General features: G+C 45.5%; 4 protein-coding genes across 4 annotated transcripts; 2 read left to right on the forward strand and 2 right to left on the reverse strand.

Moving 5' to 3' along the window:
• Positions 1 to 5,681: 5,681 nt before the first annotated feature.
• CCR75_001011 (uncharacterized protein) lies at positions 5,682 to 7,400 on the reverse strand. Its single transcript, XM_067959116.1, has 2 exons — positions 7,184 to 7,400; positions 5,682 to 7,126 (listed from the first exon to the last, which is right to left on the reverse strand). Exons 1-2 carry the CDS (start codon positions 7,350 to 7,352, stop codon positions 6,540 to 6,542), a joined length of 756 nt encoding a protein of 251 aa, XP_067822143.1. The 5' UTR covers positions 7,353 to 7,400; the 3' UTR covers positions 5,682 to 6,539.
• Positions 7,401 to 7,832: 432 nt separating this feature from the next.
• On the forward strand, positions 7,833 to 8,408 carry CCR75_001012 (uncharacterized protein; the record flags this gene model as incomplete). Its single annotated transcript, XM_067959117.1, has 1 exon — positions 7,833 to 8,408. The coding sequence occupies one exon, from the start codon at positions 7,833 to 7,835 to the stop codon at positions 8,406 to 8,408; it is 576 nt and encodes a 191-aa protein (XP_067822142.1).
• A 1,310-nt stretch (positions 8,409 to 9,718) lies between these two features.
• Positions 9,719 to 11,458, reverse strand: CCR75_001013 (uncharacterized protein; the record flags this gene model as incomplete). The annotated part of the gene is made up of 1 exon (XM_067959118.1): positions 9,719 to 11,458. The coding sequence occupies one exon, from the start codon at positions 11,456 to 11,458 to the stop codon at positions 9,719 to 9,721; it is 1,740 nt and encodes a 579-aa protein (XP_067822141.1).
• Positions 11,459 to 12,064: 606 nt separating this feature from the next.
• On the forward strand, positions 12,065 to 16,153 carry CCR75_001014 (uncharacterized protein). Its single transcript, XM_067959119.1, has 7 exons — positions 12,065 to 12,430; positions 12,506 to 12,702; positions 12,772 to 12,911; positions 12,982 to 13,060; positions 13,135 to 13,269; positions 13,328 to 14,579; positions 14,659 to 16,153. Exons 6-7 carry the CDS (start codon positions 14,289 to 14,291, stop codon positions 15,859 to 15,861), a joined length of 1,494 nt encoding a protein of 497 aa, XP_067822140.1. The 5' UTR covers positions 12,065 to 12,430; positions 12,506 to 12,702; positions 12,772 to 12,911; positions 12,982 to 13,060; positions 13,135 to 13,269; positions 13,328 to 14,288; the 3' UTR covers positions 15,862 to 16,153.
• Positions 16,154 to 18,196: the final 2,043 nt, after the last annotated feature.

The raw sequence follows: 18,196 nt of genomic DNA on the forward strand, positions 1-18,196 counted from the left end.
TAACGTACACTTTGTGTACTTAAAAGGATGGTCATTTTTTACTTAAGTGATAAAATTGTACCTATCACTTGGGTGTGGTTCACATTGTGACCCACATGTGTATGTGATGTCCCTGAGGGCATTCACATTAGCGGGGATGACGACTAGCGTCATCCGTTACGCGAGGTATTTAGAAAGATACGCTCGCAATACAAATTAGTTTTTATCCACAGAGATGACATTTTAGGATTGGTTAAAACTAGATATTTATTTATACTGCGATTAAAATATAAATCAGTCTGAAGACTACTTCATAGAACGTAAGTGCGCACGTGGAGCTGGATTACCTCTGGCGTGACGTCACTTAGTCTACGGCTTGTAGCTCGTTGCGCGAGGTCACTTTGGCGCCCACCAACTACCTCACTGCACGTGGGAGAAGAGGTTAATCGCCTTCGATGCTGTGCTAAGGTGTGTACTTAAGTAGAGCGTGGTCGCATTTTGAGACGTTTCCACCTACACTTGGTAGCACTTGTAATCATTCCTACTGCCGCATCTCTGAGCGTGTCAGTGAGAAGGAGCCTCAATATCGATTGGGTTCATTTCCCCCACCTCTCCGAACATCATTGGGAGGTGGCAGAGCACTTGGCGCAGGGACTTGGTGAACAAGCCATTACCAGATTCTTCGGCAGTCGACCTGAGTAACATATTGCTCAGTTGAAGCAGTTTGAGGCATTCGTGCTCGGACAGCGGAGTGCCGCGTCCGAGGAGCCGTAGTCCGTCACTCAGATTCAGGATGAGCTGGGGCGTGGGCAGGCTCGGAGCGAGGCTCTTAACAGGACTGTTGAGATGCTCTCCGCCAAGGACTACTCCGATAGTAACGTTAGCGTGATAATTTAAATATTACGGGAGAGAGACCGTAATACGTTGCGGTGCACTCCCGAAAAGAAACCCTAATTGCCCTCTTCGGGCAACTTAATTCGTTGGTCTGGAATGACCAGCGATCGCTACCAAATTCTGTTATTCAACTCATTCAGGCTTCACAACTCTGGTGAGGACGTACCGGATTTATTCATCGATGCTTTTTACGCATCGATGGCTCAAATGCAAGCGGGCGTAGGATGATAATTCTTTGTTCCAAGCTTAGGAAGCATTCGTACAAAATGCGCAAAGCATAAGCTGCGAGGCCTGGCTTGACAAGCTGGATGTTTTCCGTGATCGGTCCGAAAACCGGACTGTAGTCTGAGCACGCTACAAGCTGCAACGTTTACCCAGAGAGGAAGGGTTACCTTGCCTCTCGTGGGGGAAGCCATGTCCATGCTGCTTAAAGGGTGCAGTCCATGCCGCCAAAGGAGGAATACTACTTTCTCAAAAACTCTTATTAGACGACACATATCTCTTGTGAGATGCGCGATGGGATTAAGAACCTACTACCACTTTACGAGCGCAGGAAGTACTCGCTCTCTAATGGACCCTCTGTAGGAAAGAATAGGTCTTGTCGTACTGTCGAACGATACCCGGAACGTCCATAATCAGTTAGAAACAAGGCTTCCAGCTTTCCTGCGAGGGTGGATACTCTTGCCAACGAATGAGGTAACTCGTTCGAATCCCTTCACCCAGGAAATATCAGATTCGCCCCATTCGCCGAACCCGAGTCATCACTTAACTTGAATTGCGTCCTCTGATGTTTACGTGAGAACATTGATTACGAGCGATCCCGTCGTCACGAGTCAGCTACGACGGTTGACAGTGTTTCTCGTGAGCAGCTGCAAGACGTGCACAAATTGCGGTTGATCAACTGGCGAACAAAAGGACACATCAGCCCCATAAACGAGCTGTTGACAGCTCGTTAAAAGATCTGATCCTTGGAGGTTGTTGTGGAACGTCTGGTTCGTGAGAATCAGAATCCGTCCCGAGACTATCAGAATTTAGCTCCGGACCATCAGGCCTGGCGAATGCCTTGGACCGTCTCGGTTTGATTCGGAACCGTAAAAAGCCTCGTACTGATGGTACGAACGGAGACGCCCGACATAAAGCTTAGATGCGTTTGCATGCTACGAAGCCGCTCGATCGTGTACGCATTGTCGTGGCGACAGGTATACGAAATGGACGATATACCTGGATAATAATTTATTACTGCCCACATTCGTCCCTACATGTAGCAGCATTATCGCTATTTCTGAGCTTGTCCTCGTCAATGTTGATTGAATCAACATTGGTATCCTTCGCATTGACGTAGAGGTAATGCTTGATGAGCAAGAGGTAAATTGTTATTTGCTCGAGTGAGTTCCCCCTTTAGAATAAGAATCACTCTCAAACAAGGTGTGTATGCGTAAATGGCGTAAGCCCTTCACGAAAAAAGGTGGATGCTTTGTAGAAGCATGCACTGAATTGTTGATGGCAAATTCTTCCATCGGAAGAACTCGCTCCAACTCGTAATGTGTAGATGTATCCGCGAAGCATCTCTTCAAAAATACGATTCGCACGGTCTTTCTGACCATCTGTTTCAGAATGATTAAAAGTTGATATTTTAACTGTATTTCAAGTGATTTGAACACCATTTTGACAAAATTCCGCTGTGAATGTAGGGTCTCGATCTGTGACCAGATCACGAGGTAGCCCATGGAGTCAAAATATCGTGTCAACAACGTCACATGCACAGCCTTTGGTTGTGGTCGACTCCGGGACTGCAGCAAGACGTACCATCTTTTTGAAATGATCAGCAAGCACAAGAATGCCATTATTCTTGTGAGCGTCTTCAAAGAATTCAAAAACGAAGCCCAAGGACATTTATTGTCTTAGTTTCTTCTTTGAAACTTATTTCCAAAGGTACCTGGAAAGCTTGACCACAGGTTTCTGAGGACTTATTTCCACAGAAAGTTTTTAAGGAGTATCCCGTCCAACTGTCTCTAGCTGTGGTTGCGCTACCACAGCAAGGTCCTCTACGATCGACTCTCCAGTCGATCAAGGACTTTCGCACTGTCTCTTATAGACGGGCACTTCAAATTTTCTTTGATATTGCTTTTCAAGCAAGCAACCTGGTTTTGTACCACTCAACTTATTCGAGTGGTGGAACTTGACGCTGCCTGTGCTTGTGCACAGCCGTCGGGATCTAACCGCACAGTGTGTTAATAATCACACTGAGGTCTTGTGCATTCATGCGAGCGACCGACCCACAAGTGAGGCCATCGCAATCACTCGTAGTACCCACACGCTTGTAGACGCTCCAAGATGCTTATCAGTTGACCATCTGATGAACAAGATACAGGCATCGTCATAGCTTCATGACGCCAATATATACATGGCTCGTGTTTTCTGAGCCACGGTAATCCAAGGATGACATTAAATTTGTCATCCAAATCTAGTACGACGAAATCATCATCGTAGTGTTTACCCTTTAACGTGTATTGGATACCAGCTACACGTTTGTTTACTGTTACAGATGTGCATGTTGCTAGACGCACTGTCATCCTTGTTAGACGTATATCCCGCTCAATAAATTTGATTCTGTGATCTCCTAGCGTATTGGCGTCTAATAAAATTATTGGACACCCCACAACCCACGAGGAACTTAAGTGGCAATTTATTTGACACTTATATTCATGGTGATGAGGTTAATCTCATCCGCTTGGATAGTTACACACAATCTTTGTGTGTAAGAAGCAACTTTTATCAAAAGACCTGCAAGTTCTTTTGACGTTGCTGGATCAGTAGGGCGCTCCGCACCTACTGACCCCGACCGGTTTTTGACGACCTGGCTCGTCGTTGCGATTTTGCAACAGCGCCGGATCCGCGTCTTCCGCTGTTCCTAGCGAGAGGACGATTTTCGATCAGTTTTTTAGGCACTGGCGTGGGGCACTACACTCATAGGCATAGTGGCCCCTTTTTTACAGCGCTTTCATTTCTGTAATTGTTTGTAACTTGAAGAGCGAGGTTTCTCGCTCACTACATACGAGAAATCCATGGGTCCTGGACCTCCGTTTTCTTGTCGTCTTGGTGGACGATAAGCATCAGAAGAGATAAAAGCCTGTTTAAGACACAAGTCCTCCTGTTTCGCTATAGAGATCGATTGGTCTAGCGACTCTTATTCTAGCCGGAACAAAGGGGTCTTAACAGGACTGTACAGTTACCTGTGTTTGTTCGTCTATTGGATGACTAACGATACCACTGACCAAGTATCGTGCATGTTGGGCATAAGCGTCTAGATTACGCTTGCCCTGCTTCAAAATTTAAAAGCTTGGGTTGAGCCCTGAATTCGGCACGTTGCGGCTCAAATGTTTATCTGAGCCGGGTCTTGAAGACCTCATATGACCGAAAGACTAATGTGTCGTGAAGCTTGAGCCCCAAAAACCAAGATTTGGCACGTCCGACTAAGCTGGAAATGTCAACTTTCACTTTTATCGCATCACTGATACGACGAGCTTCTATGGCATCATCCAATTCGACAAGCCATCTCAAAACGGAGTATCCTTCGACTGCCTTAAACTTAGCGATTTCGAGCTTTAAGCTTTCGGGTCGACGCGGAAGCGTCGGCCCATTAGCAGCATGTAAATGCTGCTGTTTTAACAGTTCCAACTGTTGAGCACCTGTTCTCTCAACACCTCTGTGTGTCGAGAGCTTTGCTGGTGAAGCAAGGATACTTTTTCTTGGGTCCCATCGAGTTCGTGTTTTAAAAACTCATCTTTAATGGTTTCCAGTTGAATAAACTCGGATACGGCCGCATGCTGTTCATCTCTGCCCAGAGTGTACAGCATACCGCAAACGGCTGGCCCGTCTACGACCAAACTCATTCGTTCGATCGCTCTCCATTCAAGGTCACTCAAATTAGAAAACCTTTCACGCGTTGCGTGATAGCCTTCTCGAGGCGCTTGAAAGCTCCCTCCTTCTTCATCCAACATGTTCATGTTGGATGAAACGTGCCTAAGTCGTTGAACGGACTGCGAAGTGTTACCAGGTGTAACGGGGCACCTTTCACTAGTACTGATCAGTACTACTTACCTTACACTGATTACAGTGTAGGTTAGGTGCCTCGAAAGCTCACGTACAAAAGGGCAAAGAGGAAGGTTTCTAAATAGGTAAGGGTCTTTAGCTATCAAAGGTAATTATAAGGTTTAGAATTGGGGATAAGTAAAAAGAAAAACTGTATTGATATATGTAGTTTCCTTACGTAACGATTTTCTAACAACTACCGAACTTATTATATTAATATCTACCTAAGTATGGCGCCTTCTTGCGCACCGCACAATCGTGTCTTTTAACGATTGGCGGGGTTGATTTAGACTTATATTAACCAATCAATATGTTGCATCGATAATATCCAAGTTGGACTATTAAAGTCAAAATTAATAAACATAATAATTTTGTTCTTTATTTATTTCCTCTTATAGGACATAATACTTGTTATATCTCTTATAGGAAATAATAACTGTTATTCCTTTCATAGGAAACAATAATTGTTATTCCTCTTAGAAGAAATAATACTTATGTCACTGGACACCCCGTTACAAAGCTTCCTTAGAGAGCAAAATTCAAAGAGTTTAAAACGTCTGTGTATAAGAGACAGTGCGAAGATCCTGGATCGGCAAAAAGAACTCGTTTAATAGTGTGGACAATGACTATTAAACTTCATAGCGAAAACGGAATACGTCTAAGAAATTCGACAAATACTACTCCACTGAAATATAAATAAACTATATTAAGAAAGATTCCCATTTTCAAATTCTCAATAGTATTTCTATAATGTGCAATACAAGCAATATATGTAGAATCATTCACGTCGAATCTGTCCGAATACCAAGTTAGAAACTATTTTTTTTTATTTCCTCTCGTCACTTATATCGTCGTCGTCGTCCTGCTGTTCCGCCTCAACTTTCGCGTCTTCCTCAAGCGTCGCCGTCAAATTCTGAATCGTGTTCATGAGCACCGCAAATTGTTTCGTCCGCGTATCAAGTTTTCGCTCCACCGCATCAAACGCCGTCGAGGCTTCTTCAAGCCGCTTTCGTTGTTCAATCATGTCGTTCTCAATCTCTTTGCGCGATGGCAATTCATTGATTACGCGTGCAATGGATTCGTACTCTTCCTTGTACGCTCGCATGGTTTTCTCTACTTGAACCTTGGCTTGCAACTCGTGAATCTCTTTCGTTGCCTTGGCCACGTGCGTGTCAATCTCCGAATTAAGCGTCTCGTACTCCTCGAGCTCGCAATTGCACGTATAATTCCAAATTTCGGTCTTATTTGCCTCAAATTGTAGCTGCTCTAATTCCCAGAAGAACAGATCCATTTCCTGTTTGCACGTGGCCTCGTCCACTGATTCGTCCGTCAAGAGGTTCACGAGCGTCAGCATCATCTCGGCAGACTTCTTCAGCACAGATTTGCCCACAGTGCTCGTGCGCGTAAGCAGACGCCGCCGGATGATGGCATCTTAGGCAACAGCAGAGGGTTAGATCGCAAGAGACGGCGAGAAGGAGATGCACACGGTACCATCATCTGCCATAATTACGTTGAAAGGTAGAACGAATTGAGGGATGTATCGGTATATACCGGTAGATTAAAAATTACGGGTTTCACAATTTATTGGACAGGTTCGCAATGTGTAATTTTGAAAATTGTTCATGTTTGCGAAGGATTTCTAGACTTGAAAAGGTACGTCGACATAAAAGGCAGTCGATAGAACTCGGTGCGACGTCTTTCGTTGCAGGTGCGGGCTCAGGAATGAGAGTTTCCGTTCGCTTGCGCTTGCAATTTGGTTGTGTCCACGCAACCCACTTTTTCGATTTGATGTCTAAACAAGAATCTAAAATTTGCTGCTGCTTTTCCGTCCTAAGACTTGCGTCTTTTGCGTTTTGCTTGGTTTCCGGGAATGTTTCTTCGTACATTCTGTCGAACCCTTTTTTATAAAAATCTTGTCGTGCCGCTTCTTCCTCTTCTCGTTGGAAAATTTGCCAAATTTCTTCCGGCGTCCGTGCATGCTTTGGCAGACGCGGTTCTGTCGCACTTTTAGGCTTAAAAAATGGTTTTTTCTTTTGTTTAAACTTTTGCCGGGTATGTTTTGATTTCTGGCCGAGCAGCTGGTGCAAATAAATACATTGCGACGCTTTATCTACGAGGCATTGGTAAGCTTCGCTCAGTCGCTTGAATGCAGACTCGGCACCTTTTAAAGACCAAACACTTGTTAGTTTGCTTCCATTCACTAGAGTTGATTATTTACCAAATGCAGGATTCTTATCTGGATGGACGAGGATCGCTAGCTCCTTATAGCGCTTGCGGACTTTTAACGCATCAATAAATACCGGACATTCGCCGGTTCCTACAAGGTGGAGCACCTCGTAGTGCGAGTTGCAGCCCAAAATCCGCGATACTTCGCTGAGCTCAACCATCGACGTTCACAAATAGACAGATTTTAATTACCTTTTTTAAACCTAAGAACCTGACCCTAAGTAAAACAAACTTATGTGGTAATTCTGTTTTTATTATTGTTGGAGGGTCGACAGAGGTTTTCGATAAATTAGATCTAAGAACCCTACACACACCTTTTGCTTTGTTTTTTGTAAAGATTTTGTCATGGTCGACAGTGTTGTAATAATTTCTCTTTGGTGAATAAATACTCGTCATCGGAAAGTTGCGAGATATTTTCCTGAACTAATTATTCGTGAACAAAAATGGTAGCAGAATTTTCATATCTGTCGACTTCGAGTCCTTTCATGTTATTAATCGTGTCTAGTCAACGTTCGTTACCAACACGCTGTGTCCCATGTATGGGATTAATCAAAAATTAAACCTCTCTCTCGCAATTTTTTAGCCAATCATCGTTTACCATATTTAATATGGTCTTGCGATTGCGAGAATGATAATAAATTATGAGCTCAATCGAGAGGGAGACGACAAACAAGCATCGTGTGCGTGATGCCATTTCTTGGCACGCTTACACCAGCGGAGTAAAGGCAGGCGCTGTGACTGCTGTTATCGCAGCTGCTGCTGTCTTTTCGGCCAATAAATACTGGCCCGCCTTCCGCAATCGCCTCAACGTTAGCGGCAAGACGGCGCTGATAGTGTCGCCTTTTCTTGGTGCGTTTACAATTGTGGCCGAGAATCAATTGATGCACGGTGCACGCAATCCGGATATGTACATGGCTTCATTGGAGGGCTCCTATGTGAAACCCGCGCACGAAAAATCGCAGCTGAAGCTTTGGCAAAAGAGTGCCAACATGTTGTATGACCACCCGTACCGCACATTAATAGCCGTTGGCGTCCCGCTGGTTGGCGGTATCTATAGCTACCAGCACTTAAATAAGGGCATTTCGGCCTCGCAGCAGATCATGCACACGCGTATTTACGGCCAAGCAGCGGTCGTAGTGCTTCTGCTAAGCTCCATGGCTTTCCACGATTACATGGGGAAGCGCGGTAGATTTACTGTGGAAGAGCAAGAGGATTAATCTTTCTATAAACGAGTCGAATCCTCGTAATTTTCAAAATACTAATTTCAAATTGCACATTATAATTTTCATTTTTTTAATCTGTAATATATAGTCGTAAAATGCCATTATTGTTGGAGTAATTTAAACAGAGGTTTCGCGAATTGCATCGGTTAAGAAAAACGCCGGCAGCGCCAAGAATGACGTCGACTATAAGTCGTACCACTGCCTCGAGTTTAAAATGATGTCACCTTGTGCATCGATCATAGCAAGACGTCGACGCACGAGTAGCATAAATCGCTTAGAAAGGAAACCAATTTAGACCTCAAAATTCGCAACCCGAATCGACAGGACAGTTTGCGTATGCTGCAATGACAGCTTCATTATGTGGGAAGTTGTACTTATGCTTAGCTAAAATATTGAGACATGTGTAACGCTAATGCGTCAAATCCATTTCGCTAGCCATACGACGCATTAAGCGTGACCTGCCAGCTGGTACAACGCTTCCATTTGCTGTGACTGGGTGGTTTGGCAGTACCACGACGTCTAAGATGGCTTCTTCTCGATTGTTGGCGCCATTTTTGCTGTAACTATCTCTGTTACCGATCGCAAGCTAACAATTATCGCGCCATTTAGTAGCACCTGCGTTGGCATGGAAGGTGTTATATATAAACAATGTGGTAAATAATCAATCAGCTGCATATTTTTTCTCGTTTATTGCAGAATTTAAAAAAAAGAAATGACGCGTTTTGACAAATGTCTTGACTGCGCTGTGGAGTGGTGTGCGACTCAACTACTCATTCTGGATTTAAAAAAACAAAAACTGATCAAACATCCAATATTACTCTCAAGTAACGCAATTCAAATAATATTTATAGATTTTTGATTTGTTTATTTACCAGGCAACCTATGGCAGTATCATATTAGACGTATCAATTCAAGAATGTCATAGTCACATATAACACCAAGACTCCCTATAGTGACCAATATCGGCGCTAAAAAGACCCACTACGCTTATTGGCCAGGATCACTCTCAAGCGGCGCACTTTATCTTCAAGCTGCTGAACGTGGCATCGTCTAAGCGCAATCGTGTCTCCCGCACTTGTTTAAATCGTGGGTATCCAACTCCAAAGCTATAAAAATTGAAGCAGACTATAACCAGGAGAAATGGAATCACTTTGAGCCAATCGCAGCGCTTGCAATGATTGCGAATATAAGTATGTGACAGGTTCAATTCTAAAATTTCTAGTATCAATAACGAAGAACGTAATCTGTGGCTCAGAAAGTGCTTGATTTTAATAATTCTACATGCCTTGTAGATTGTGCAACTCCTAGTATGGCAACATGGCTTGCTGGGGGTCTTCATGATTCACAAGCAAATCCACGGCTATTTCAAACGTCGTGAGGTAATAGCCGAGCTCTCCAGTAATGTCTTGGGGGTCACACATGATTCGCAGAAATTCGCGCGTAATCAAGAGCTGAGCCATGTTGCTCATCACCAAAGCAAATGAAAACACTGCAAGAAACTCGTCCGTGGTTATCGATGGCAGCAACGCCACGTTCCATTCCTCAATCGACAAGACGCTATTTCTCGTGTCAAGTGACACCGACGAACGCGAGGCACCACATGTCTGAAAAATGGCTCCAGCAGCACGTGCCAAACACTTGAGTTTGTCGAGCGGTAACGCAAATTCATTCACACGTCGAAGCTCTCGCCGTGCATTCTCCCAATCCTGACCCGAACCAGCTATGATGTGAGGGGGTACGCCAAAATGCGACTGCGGCTTGGTTTGCAACACTTTAATCTTCGCTTTCAAAGCCTTTTCATCGTACCAGTCCGTGACTGTATAAAGAGCCTCATGAACGTGGTCTTCGAGCAATACTAGCACTCGATTCTGTACAAACGCACACACGGCATGCTTGATTTCATCGAGAAACTCGTCATTCTCGGCGTCCGAGCACCGTGCAACGGCAAGCTGATGTAATAACGTCGTGTCTTTCAACATCTTGTCCTCCACCTCTGCCATCTTCCGCGACACAGTGTTCAATAGCATTCGTGCTTTACTTTGAGACATAAACGAATGTTTCTCGTCCCGACTTGCACGCGTGAGACGTGTTACGAGCGACGTACAGGCACTCGCGATTGGATGATTTGGCGCGGCAAAAACGTCCGTCACGAGCTGCGATGCACTGATTTGAGTCGATCGAAAACTACACGTGCATCGACTTCGATCAACGACGTCACAGTGGCGATGGACCCCCAAAAATTCTTGCAACAAGAGCACCGCTTTTCTCCGTCGAGGTCCTAATGGCGCTGGTGCTACTAAAGCCGCTGTCTGCCGTAAGAACGAGTCAAACACGACCCGTCGTTGCGCATTCAACGAGCCTCGAAAACGAAGAAATTTCGTTGGAAGACGGCACGTTCGAAGTCCTCGGAATGTTCCCCACGATGGCTTTTTTACAGGAGCATCCACAAGACTAATGTGCTGAATCTGCGTGTAAAATTGCGTCATTTCCTTGAACGTTTTCTTCACTTCCCAGCGCTTTTGGGTCTCGGCATCGGATACTTTTAGTACAAAAAGGGTCTGCTTTTCCATTGTCTCGACGCGAACGACACGTACCACTACAGCGTAGCGAATGTGCATATCCAGGTACTCTCGCGTCGCGCTGTGTGGGTCATACGCTTCGTTTTCGACGTCAGAGCTGCGACTTAATTTGCTGCAGCGACACACGTGTACGACAGAAGACGAGGAAGTATTCGAGTGCTTCTTCCGGAGCACCTGAGGCTGCTTCTGGTCATGGAATTGAAACGTGTCTTCTTCAGTATCGCTCAAGCAGCAACGCGGCATCGGCTCGGGCTGCTCGTCTTCTTGAAGATCCACTAGCTCCGTGTCCGCATCGACCGTGCGCGCGCGGCGACGTGGCTTGTGTGTTGCTTTGTGAGAGAGATGCTCGACGAGGCAGTAGCCGTCCATGAGGCGATCCACCGCAGTAGACTCGAGGGCTAATTCCGTGCAATTCTCGTCGCGCAGGAGCTCGTCTAGGGACACTGACGACGACGACTCGCTCATGGGATGACGCAAGAGTGAATGTAGCTGTCTTGAAGTCAATTTAAAACTAGGTGTGATTTTGTAAGCGAAAATATAGAAATCTCCAAATGTATCGTTTCGTGTAGAAACTGGACGACGTGCTCATATCGGTGAAGAACCGAGTCGACTTGCGAAGAACCGCCGTGACGAACTCGCTTCTGATCTCGGCCAGGTTCGACGATGTCAATTAACGTGCAGACATAAAGATACAAATTCAGTGACTACTCGCAATTGCGGTTCAGCTGGCACGTTAGCAGTTGCTTTGTACTGGCACGTCATTCCTTGTGACGTGATTTGGCGGCTTCCATCCCGAAATGCAAACGCTCAAGTTGGTCATAGCACCACTTTTGACATCCGGTTCAAAGGCACCTGCTCACTTGGTGAGCAGGTGCGCAACGAACTGTACCGGTATTCGCATCATCATATGGCAGCCGTAACAGTATTGCTACTAATTTTTAAATTTCCGCACGGGATCAAGTTAAGAGTCGTAGCAAAATATGTGCCACACGGCCCGAACTTAGTCCTAAGTTCGCATTTAATGTACGTTCTGGTGTGGTCTACACAAAAGTCGTCCAATCTAACGCCCGCAAGCCGGAGAACGTGCGCACGCCGATCCTGTTGTCATGGCGTCCATGGCGGCTAACGGTTCGATGAAGCTGGGGGAGCTCCCAGCACTCGAGGACGTACCCTCAGGCGAGCGCATGCGGCTCTTTCGTCAGAAACTCAAGCTCTGCTCTGTGCTCTACGATTTCACCGATATGCGCAAGCATGTGCGCGAGAAGGAGGCCAAACGCAACGCGCTCTTGCAGATTGTCGAGTACATTTCGGCAGGTAAAGTGGCTTGGGATCCATCTATAGTTGCCGATCTTCTCGAATGTGTGGGATCGAATATCTTTCGCCACTTGGGAAGGAGCTCGAATATGTCGACAATTAGTGCCACTGGCAACACGGAAGGTAGGATCCAATGCGGTATTATGGTGCCTGCCCCTTCTATATAATAGCACTAACGTAAGTATCATTATAAACTAGCGGCACCAGAGGAGGATGAGCCAATGCTGGAGCCGTCGTGGCCACATATGCAACTGGTTTATGAAATTTTGCTTCGTTTTGTCTTGTCAAAAGAAGTCGACTCGAGAACAGCGAAAGAATATTTTAGCAAAAAGTTTATGATTCGACTTTTGAATTTATTTGATTCGGAAGACCCGCGGGAACGAGACTACTTAAAGGTGGCAAATTGAGTTTTTGCCATGATGAATAAAATTAGGCCACTCATGGTTCTCTGTGCGATAAAATAGACGATTTTGCACCGCATTTACGGCAAGTCGATGGCGCTGCGGTCGTTTATTCGCCGTTCCATCAACGACATGTTTTATACGTTTGTGTATGAGACGGACTCACTGCACGGCGTGGGAGAGCTGCTGGAAATCCTTGGCAGGTGCGTTGGCAACTTGTCGTTTTGACGCTCGGGAGTTGTGTTAAACAATTTGTCGGATTTCTATTGGTAGTATCATTAATGGTTTTGCACTACCACTTAAACCGGAACACCAAAATTTCCTCGAGCGTGCTTTGATACCGCTACACACAGTGCGTACTAAATGCAAATTTAATGGAACTTTTGGATGCACTTTTTCATGTGATTGGGCACTGTTTATGTATAGGCTGCAAATTTAGCCATGTTTCACCAGCAACTAGCGTATTGCACGACGCAATTTGTTGAAAAAGATCCGCAAACTGCTGAGCCAATCATCATGGGGCTGCTTAAATACTGGCCGGTCACGGCAAGTGCCAAAGAGGTTTGTGTGCCGCAATCCGATATGGACCATCACTCTAATTCAATGGATGATGGCGTAGATTTTATTTCTAAACGAACTCGAGGAAATCATTGAAATGATTAAGATGCAACAATTTGCAGGAGTCATGCGACCGCTCTTTTTGCGACTCTCGCACGCCGTGTGTAGCAGTCACTTTCAGGTTTCTCAACGTGCCTTATATTTATGGAATAACGAGGCTCTCGTGCGCCTCGTAAGCGCCCGTCGTGCCGAGATTTTGCCCCTAATTTTTGGCGCGCTGTACCGGAATTGTGAAAATCATTGGCACAGTACGGTGCAAACATTAACGTACAATGTGCTGAAACTCTTTATGGAAATGGACTCGCAACTTTTTGATCAATGTTCGGCCCAATTTGAAGAACGCGAAGGAAGGTACGACGCTCAATGGACTTAAAATTGGGCACTGTGGTACCAAAAATTACCCAAATTATCTGCGACATGCTAGAGCGCAACAGACGACGGAACAGCGCCAGCAAAAGTGGGCAGCCTTAGAAAACCGCTTGCAGGCACAAGGACCCATGTAATTAAAGTGAATTTCGCAACCACGGATGCTCGAGGACACTGTCGCTTCTAAATTCGACACTAGTTGTTGGCAGCTCCACGAGAAAGCAATCGGTTTGAATGTGCAAGTCACCAAGTCCCCTACCGACTCCTAGATAGATGACACGGAAGTCGTCAAGATGGCACCAACACACACTGCTTCACTATTGTCCTTCGTGCCCTTTTCTATTTGTTGTAAACTCTGTAATACCAATGATTTAAAACTGGTCACACAACATGAAATTCTCGCGTCGTTTTTTTGCTATGTTTCCAAAAGATCCAACCCAAAAAGTTGCCATTCGTTTCCATAGGCCCTCTTAGAACCAATATCGTACCCCCCCCCCTCGTGTGTGGTCCTTATTAATTTGCCCCCAGTTGCTTCCTTTCACTTTTTTAGCCACACTTTGCCTTACGCCACAGGAAAAGAAAACCCCGAAATCCCCATGTTAACGCGCATAAGCCGCGGCGCTCGCTCTTTCGCCACTACCGCGACGAAGAAACCCGGCTCGGTGGGTCAAATCACGCAGATCATTGGGGCTGTGGTCGATGTGCAATTTAAAGACAATTTGCCGCCCATTTTGAACGCATTAGAGATCAAAACGCACGATAAATCGCGCATTGTGCTCGAAGTTGCACAACATTTGGGTGAAAACACCGTCCGTACGATCGCTATGGAAGGCACGGATGGTCTCGTGCGTGGCCAAGAGTGTGAAGACACGGGAAATCCCATTATGGTACCTCTCTTGTCTTTCTCTCGATGAAAACCCAAGCCTACTTTATACCAATGTGATGATTTTGTTCGTGTTTTTCTAGGTTCCTGTAGGTCCCGAGACCCTTGGACGTATCATGAACGTCATTGGTGAGTCCGTTGATGAACGTGGACCAATCAATGCCAAGCGATACGCCCCCATCCACACTTCGGCGCCATTACTTACCGAACAAGGTTCCGGTGCAGAAATCCTCGTCACGGGCATGAAAGTTGTCGATCTTTTAGCCCCATATGCCAAAGGTGGTAAAATTGGTCTCTTTGGAGGTGCTGGCGTCGGCAAAACCGTCGTAATTATGGAATTAATTAACAATGTGGCCAATAATCACGGTGGAGTCTCGGTTTTTGCAGGTGTAGGGGAACGAACTCGTGAAGGCAATGATTTATACTATGAAATGATTGAATCCGGAGTGATTAAGATTAATGACGATGGCACTACAACGGGGTCCAAAGCTGCTTTGGTTTATGGACAAATGAATGAACCTCCCGGAGCGCGGGCTCGTGTTGGACTTACGGGACTTACAGTGGCGGAATACTTTCGTGACGTTGAAGGTCAAGACGTGCTGTTGTTTGTCGATAATATCTTTCGGTTCACACAAGCGTGTTCGGAAGTCTCGGCTTTATTAGGACGTATTCCTTCGGCGGTAGGCTACCAACCAACGTTAGCCACAGACTTGGGCGCTTTGCAAGAACGCATTACGTCGACGAAAAAGGGCTCGATTACGTCGGTACAAGCCATTTACGTGCCTGCCGATGACTTGACGGATCCGGCTCCTGCTACGACGTTTTCGCACTTGGATGCGACGACTGTGTTATCACGACAGATCTCGGAATTGGGCATTTATCCAGCAGTAGATCCCTTGGATTCCAAGTCACGAATGCTTGATCCCCGGATTATTGGTCAAGAACATTATGATGTGGCACGTGCGACGCAAAAATTGTTGCAGGATTATAAAGGATTGCAGGATATTATTGCCATTTTAGGCATGGATGAATTGTCGGAAGATGATAAATTAACTGTTGCTCGTGCGCGGAAAGTGCAAAAATTCATGTCGCAACCGTTGCATGTGGCCGAAGTTTTTACCGGGAAAGCGGGCAAATTTGTGCCACTGAAAGACACGATTTCGTCGTTTCAGGACATTATTGCTGGCAATTACGATGAGTTGCCGGAAGCTGCATTTTACATGGTTGGAGGCATTGACGAAGTCAAGACGAAGGCGGCGGCGTTGGCGGCGGAATTGGACGAGTAAGACGAAGAAGACCAAGGGTCGGAGGCAAGAGACGAAGGTAGTCTGCTATAGGACAAAAAAAAAGCGTGGCAATTCTTGAATTTCGTACTTGCACCTTGTTTTTTTTTTGTTTTTTTTGCACTGTTTTCCTTTGTTAGAACGAAATGGGTATAGTAAAACAGCATGAAAAATAAGCGTCAAGAGATTTGCCACCATAGAAAAAGCCTCTTGATTAGGATCGTGTTGTGCTTTTAGCTTTACCACCGCAAAAACATTTGGGATCATATTTTCAGTAATGAATACCACTTTTGACTCGGCAACTTTAAAAAATTGAATGCTCTTTATCAATCTGTAAATATACTGAAGCATGTCAGCCTTCATTTCGAAAAGTGTAATGGGCGCACTTCGGTTGGCAAACCGTAAATTCACCTTGTGTTGGTAACATACCAATACACGGATCTGGTGGCCAAATTCTATCTTATAAGTAATAAGGGTAAAGTTTTTAGATTTTAAAACATTTAATAATGATCCGGGAAGTGTCTTACTAAGGCTTGCGCCGTGATCTGTGAGAGGGACGAAGCCTTCCTAAGGTATATACTCCCGGCATTTTTAAGCGGAGCTACCTCGCTCCTAAAGTCAGAGGAAGACTTTCAGACTCAGAGTATAATGGGGCACACATCGGTTGGAGAAGCGTTGTTGTGGTACATTTACTTTTTGGGTAAAATACCCTTTTATCAAATTTTAAAATAGTTAGTTACTTAAATCCCATTTGTTATGGGTAATAAAGGTGGTCGAATCTGGCGGCCAAAATCTATTTTAATTAGCTAGGGTAAAGTTTTTAGATATAAATAATTAAATAAAGTGCAGTTTCTCTCTTGATCTTAAAGCGTTAAGTGCCTTTCTAAGGCTTGCGCATTAATCTGTAAGAGATAGAAGCCTTTCTAAGGTATATCCTCTTGGGCACTTATTTTGCCAATACTTGGTTCTACAAACCCCTGAATCCCTTGAACTAGGATTCCTTAAGCTTTAATAGCTTGTACGACTCCCTGAGTTGTTAAACCCATTTGTTCAATAGAATTAAGTGACTCTCTGAGTCGGAAAGTCTTCCTCTGACTTTAGGAGCGAGGTAGTTCCGCTACACCTGGTAGCACTCGTATTTAATATACGCCTGAGTCTTTAAAATACTAATTTCTCACGAGAATGGAAGAGGTTCCAGAATTGTCAGAAGCGCAACGCGCCGTTTATGACAAGCTCAAAACCTTATTCGGGCTTGAGCACGTGGAATTTATTATCTCCCAGGGATCCGAGGTCCTGCATGCAAGGTTTGAAGCCTTCATGCGGTACGAAGCCTCCCTGATCGGTCAGGTACAGGACCATTTAGCGGCATCTATGCCAACCCGGTACATCTCTGTACCTGACTCAGAGCCGAGGGCTCGCCCTTTCACTGTAAATGTGTAGACATTTGAAAGAAAAGAGGGAGAAAATCTCCCTTTTTGGATTAAGCAGATGGAAATGTCCATTGATTCCGCCTTGTTCTTAACAGAACGGCAAAAGTTGGCTATGGCAATTTCCAAACTTGGAGGTAGAGCCATGGAGTGGACACTATCGTGCAGCACGTCCATAAACGACGCTTTTCCCTCATGAGTTTCGCTGAAACAGCAAATGGCCCGCATGTTTGCACCGCCTGATCAGGCTTTTCGCATGCGAGCATGGCTCTTAGCGACTCGACAGGATAAAAGAACCCTAGGGGACTTTGCCCAGGTGTTGTGAACCCTCATTGCATCTATGCATCAAGACCCGGTGCATGAAGCAATTGTAGTGACCATCTTATGGGGGGTCTCAATGAGGGCGTTGCCCGGATGGAATTGTTCAGATCTCATCCGGCTACGTTCGAAGAGGCAGTTGCCATAGCGCTACGCGCCGAGTTTGACTTTAAGTCTGCTCGCGTTAGCACAAAGCCTGTTTACCGTACAAGCTCTTTTAGCACATGGGTTCCGTCGAATAGAGCGATAGAGCGGAACCCATGGGCTTAAGCCTCGTTGAGGAAGGAGAAGAGGCTCTACAAGCTGTGGAACAGCATAAGACTATCCGTAGATGTTATATGTGCGGAAGCACGAAACATTTACGCCCTGCCTGCCCTCTTCGAAATTCGCGTTAAGCTCGAAAAAGATCCAACTCCGATCTATACCAGAGATCTGGTACGGTGCGGGAGCACGTCGATACCCAGTAGTTGCGGGGCGCCCTAATGGGGAAGACCTAGGCGCTGTTGATCCTCTAGGAGCTGAGAATAAACAGAACCTAGCCCCGATTTGCTCGGTGCTTAATGGCATGGGGCGAGAGTACAAGCCTGGCTTGC

Source organism: Bremia lactucae, linkage group LG2 (assembly GCF_004359215.1).
Source record: "Bremia lactucae strain SF5 linkage group LG2, whole genome shotgun sequence".
Taxonomy (NCBI): domain Eukaryota; phylum Oomycota; class Peronosporomycetes; order Peronosporales; family Peronosporaceae; genus Bremia; species Bremia lactucae.

Bases quoted from the DNA above. Each gene is read 5' to 3' on its own strand.
- CCR75_001011 (XM_067959116.1), bottom strand. From the start codon at position 7,352: ATGGTTGAGCTCAGCGAAGTATCGCGGATTTTGGGCTGCAACTCGCAC. The intron at 7,127-7,183 runs GTAAATAATCAA...GGTCTTTAAAAG, and splicing joins AGATAAGAATCCTGCATTTG to GTGCCGAGTCTGCATTCAAG.
- CCR75_001014 (XM_067959119.1), top strand. From the start codon at position 14,289: ATGTTAACGCGCATAAGCCGCGGCGCTCGCTCTTTCGCCACTACCGCG. The intron at 14,580-14,658 runs GTACCTCTCTTG...GTGTTTTTCTAG, and splicing joins ACACGGGAAATCCCATTATG to GTTCCTGTAGGTCCCGAGAC.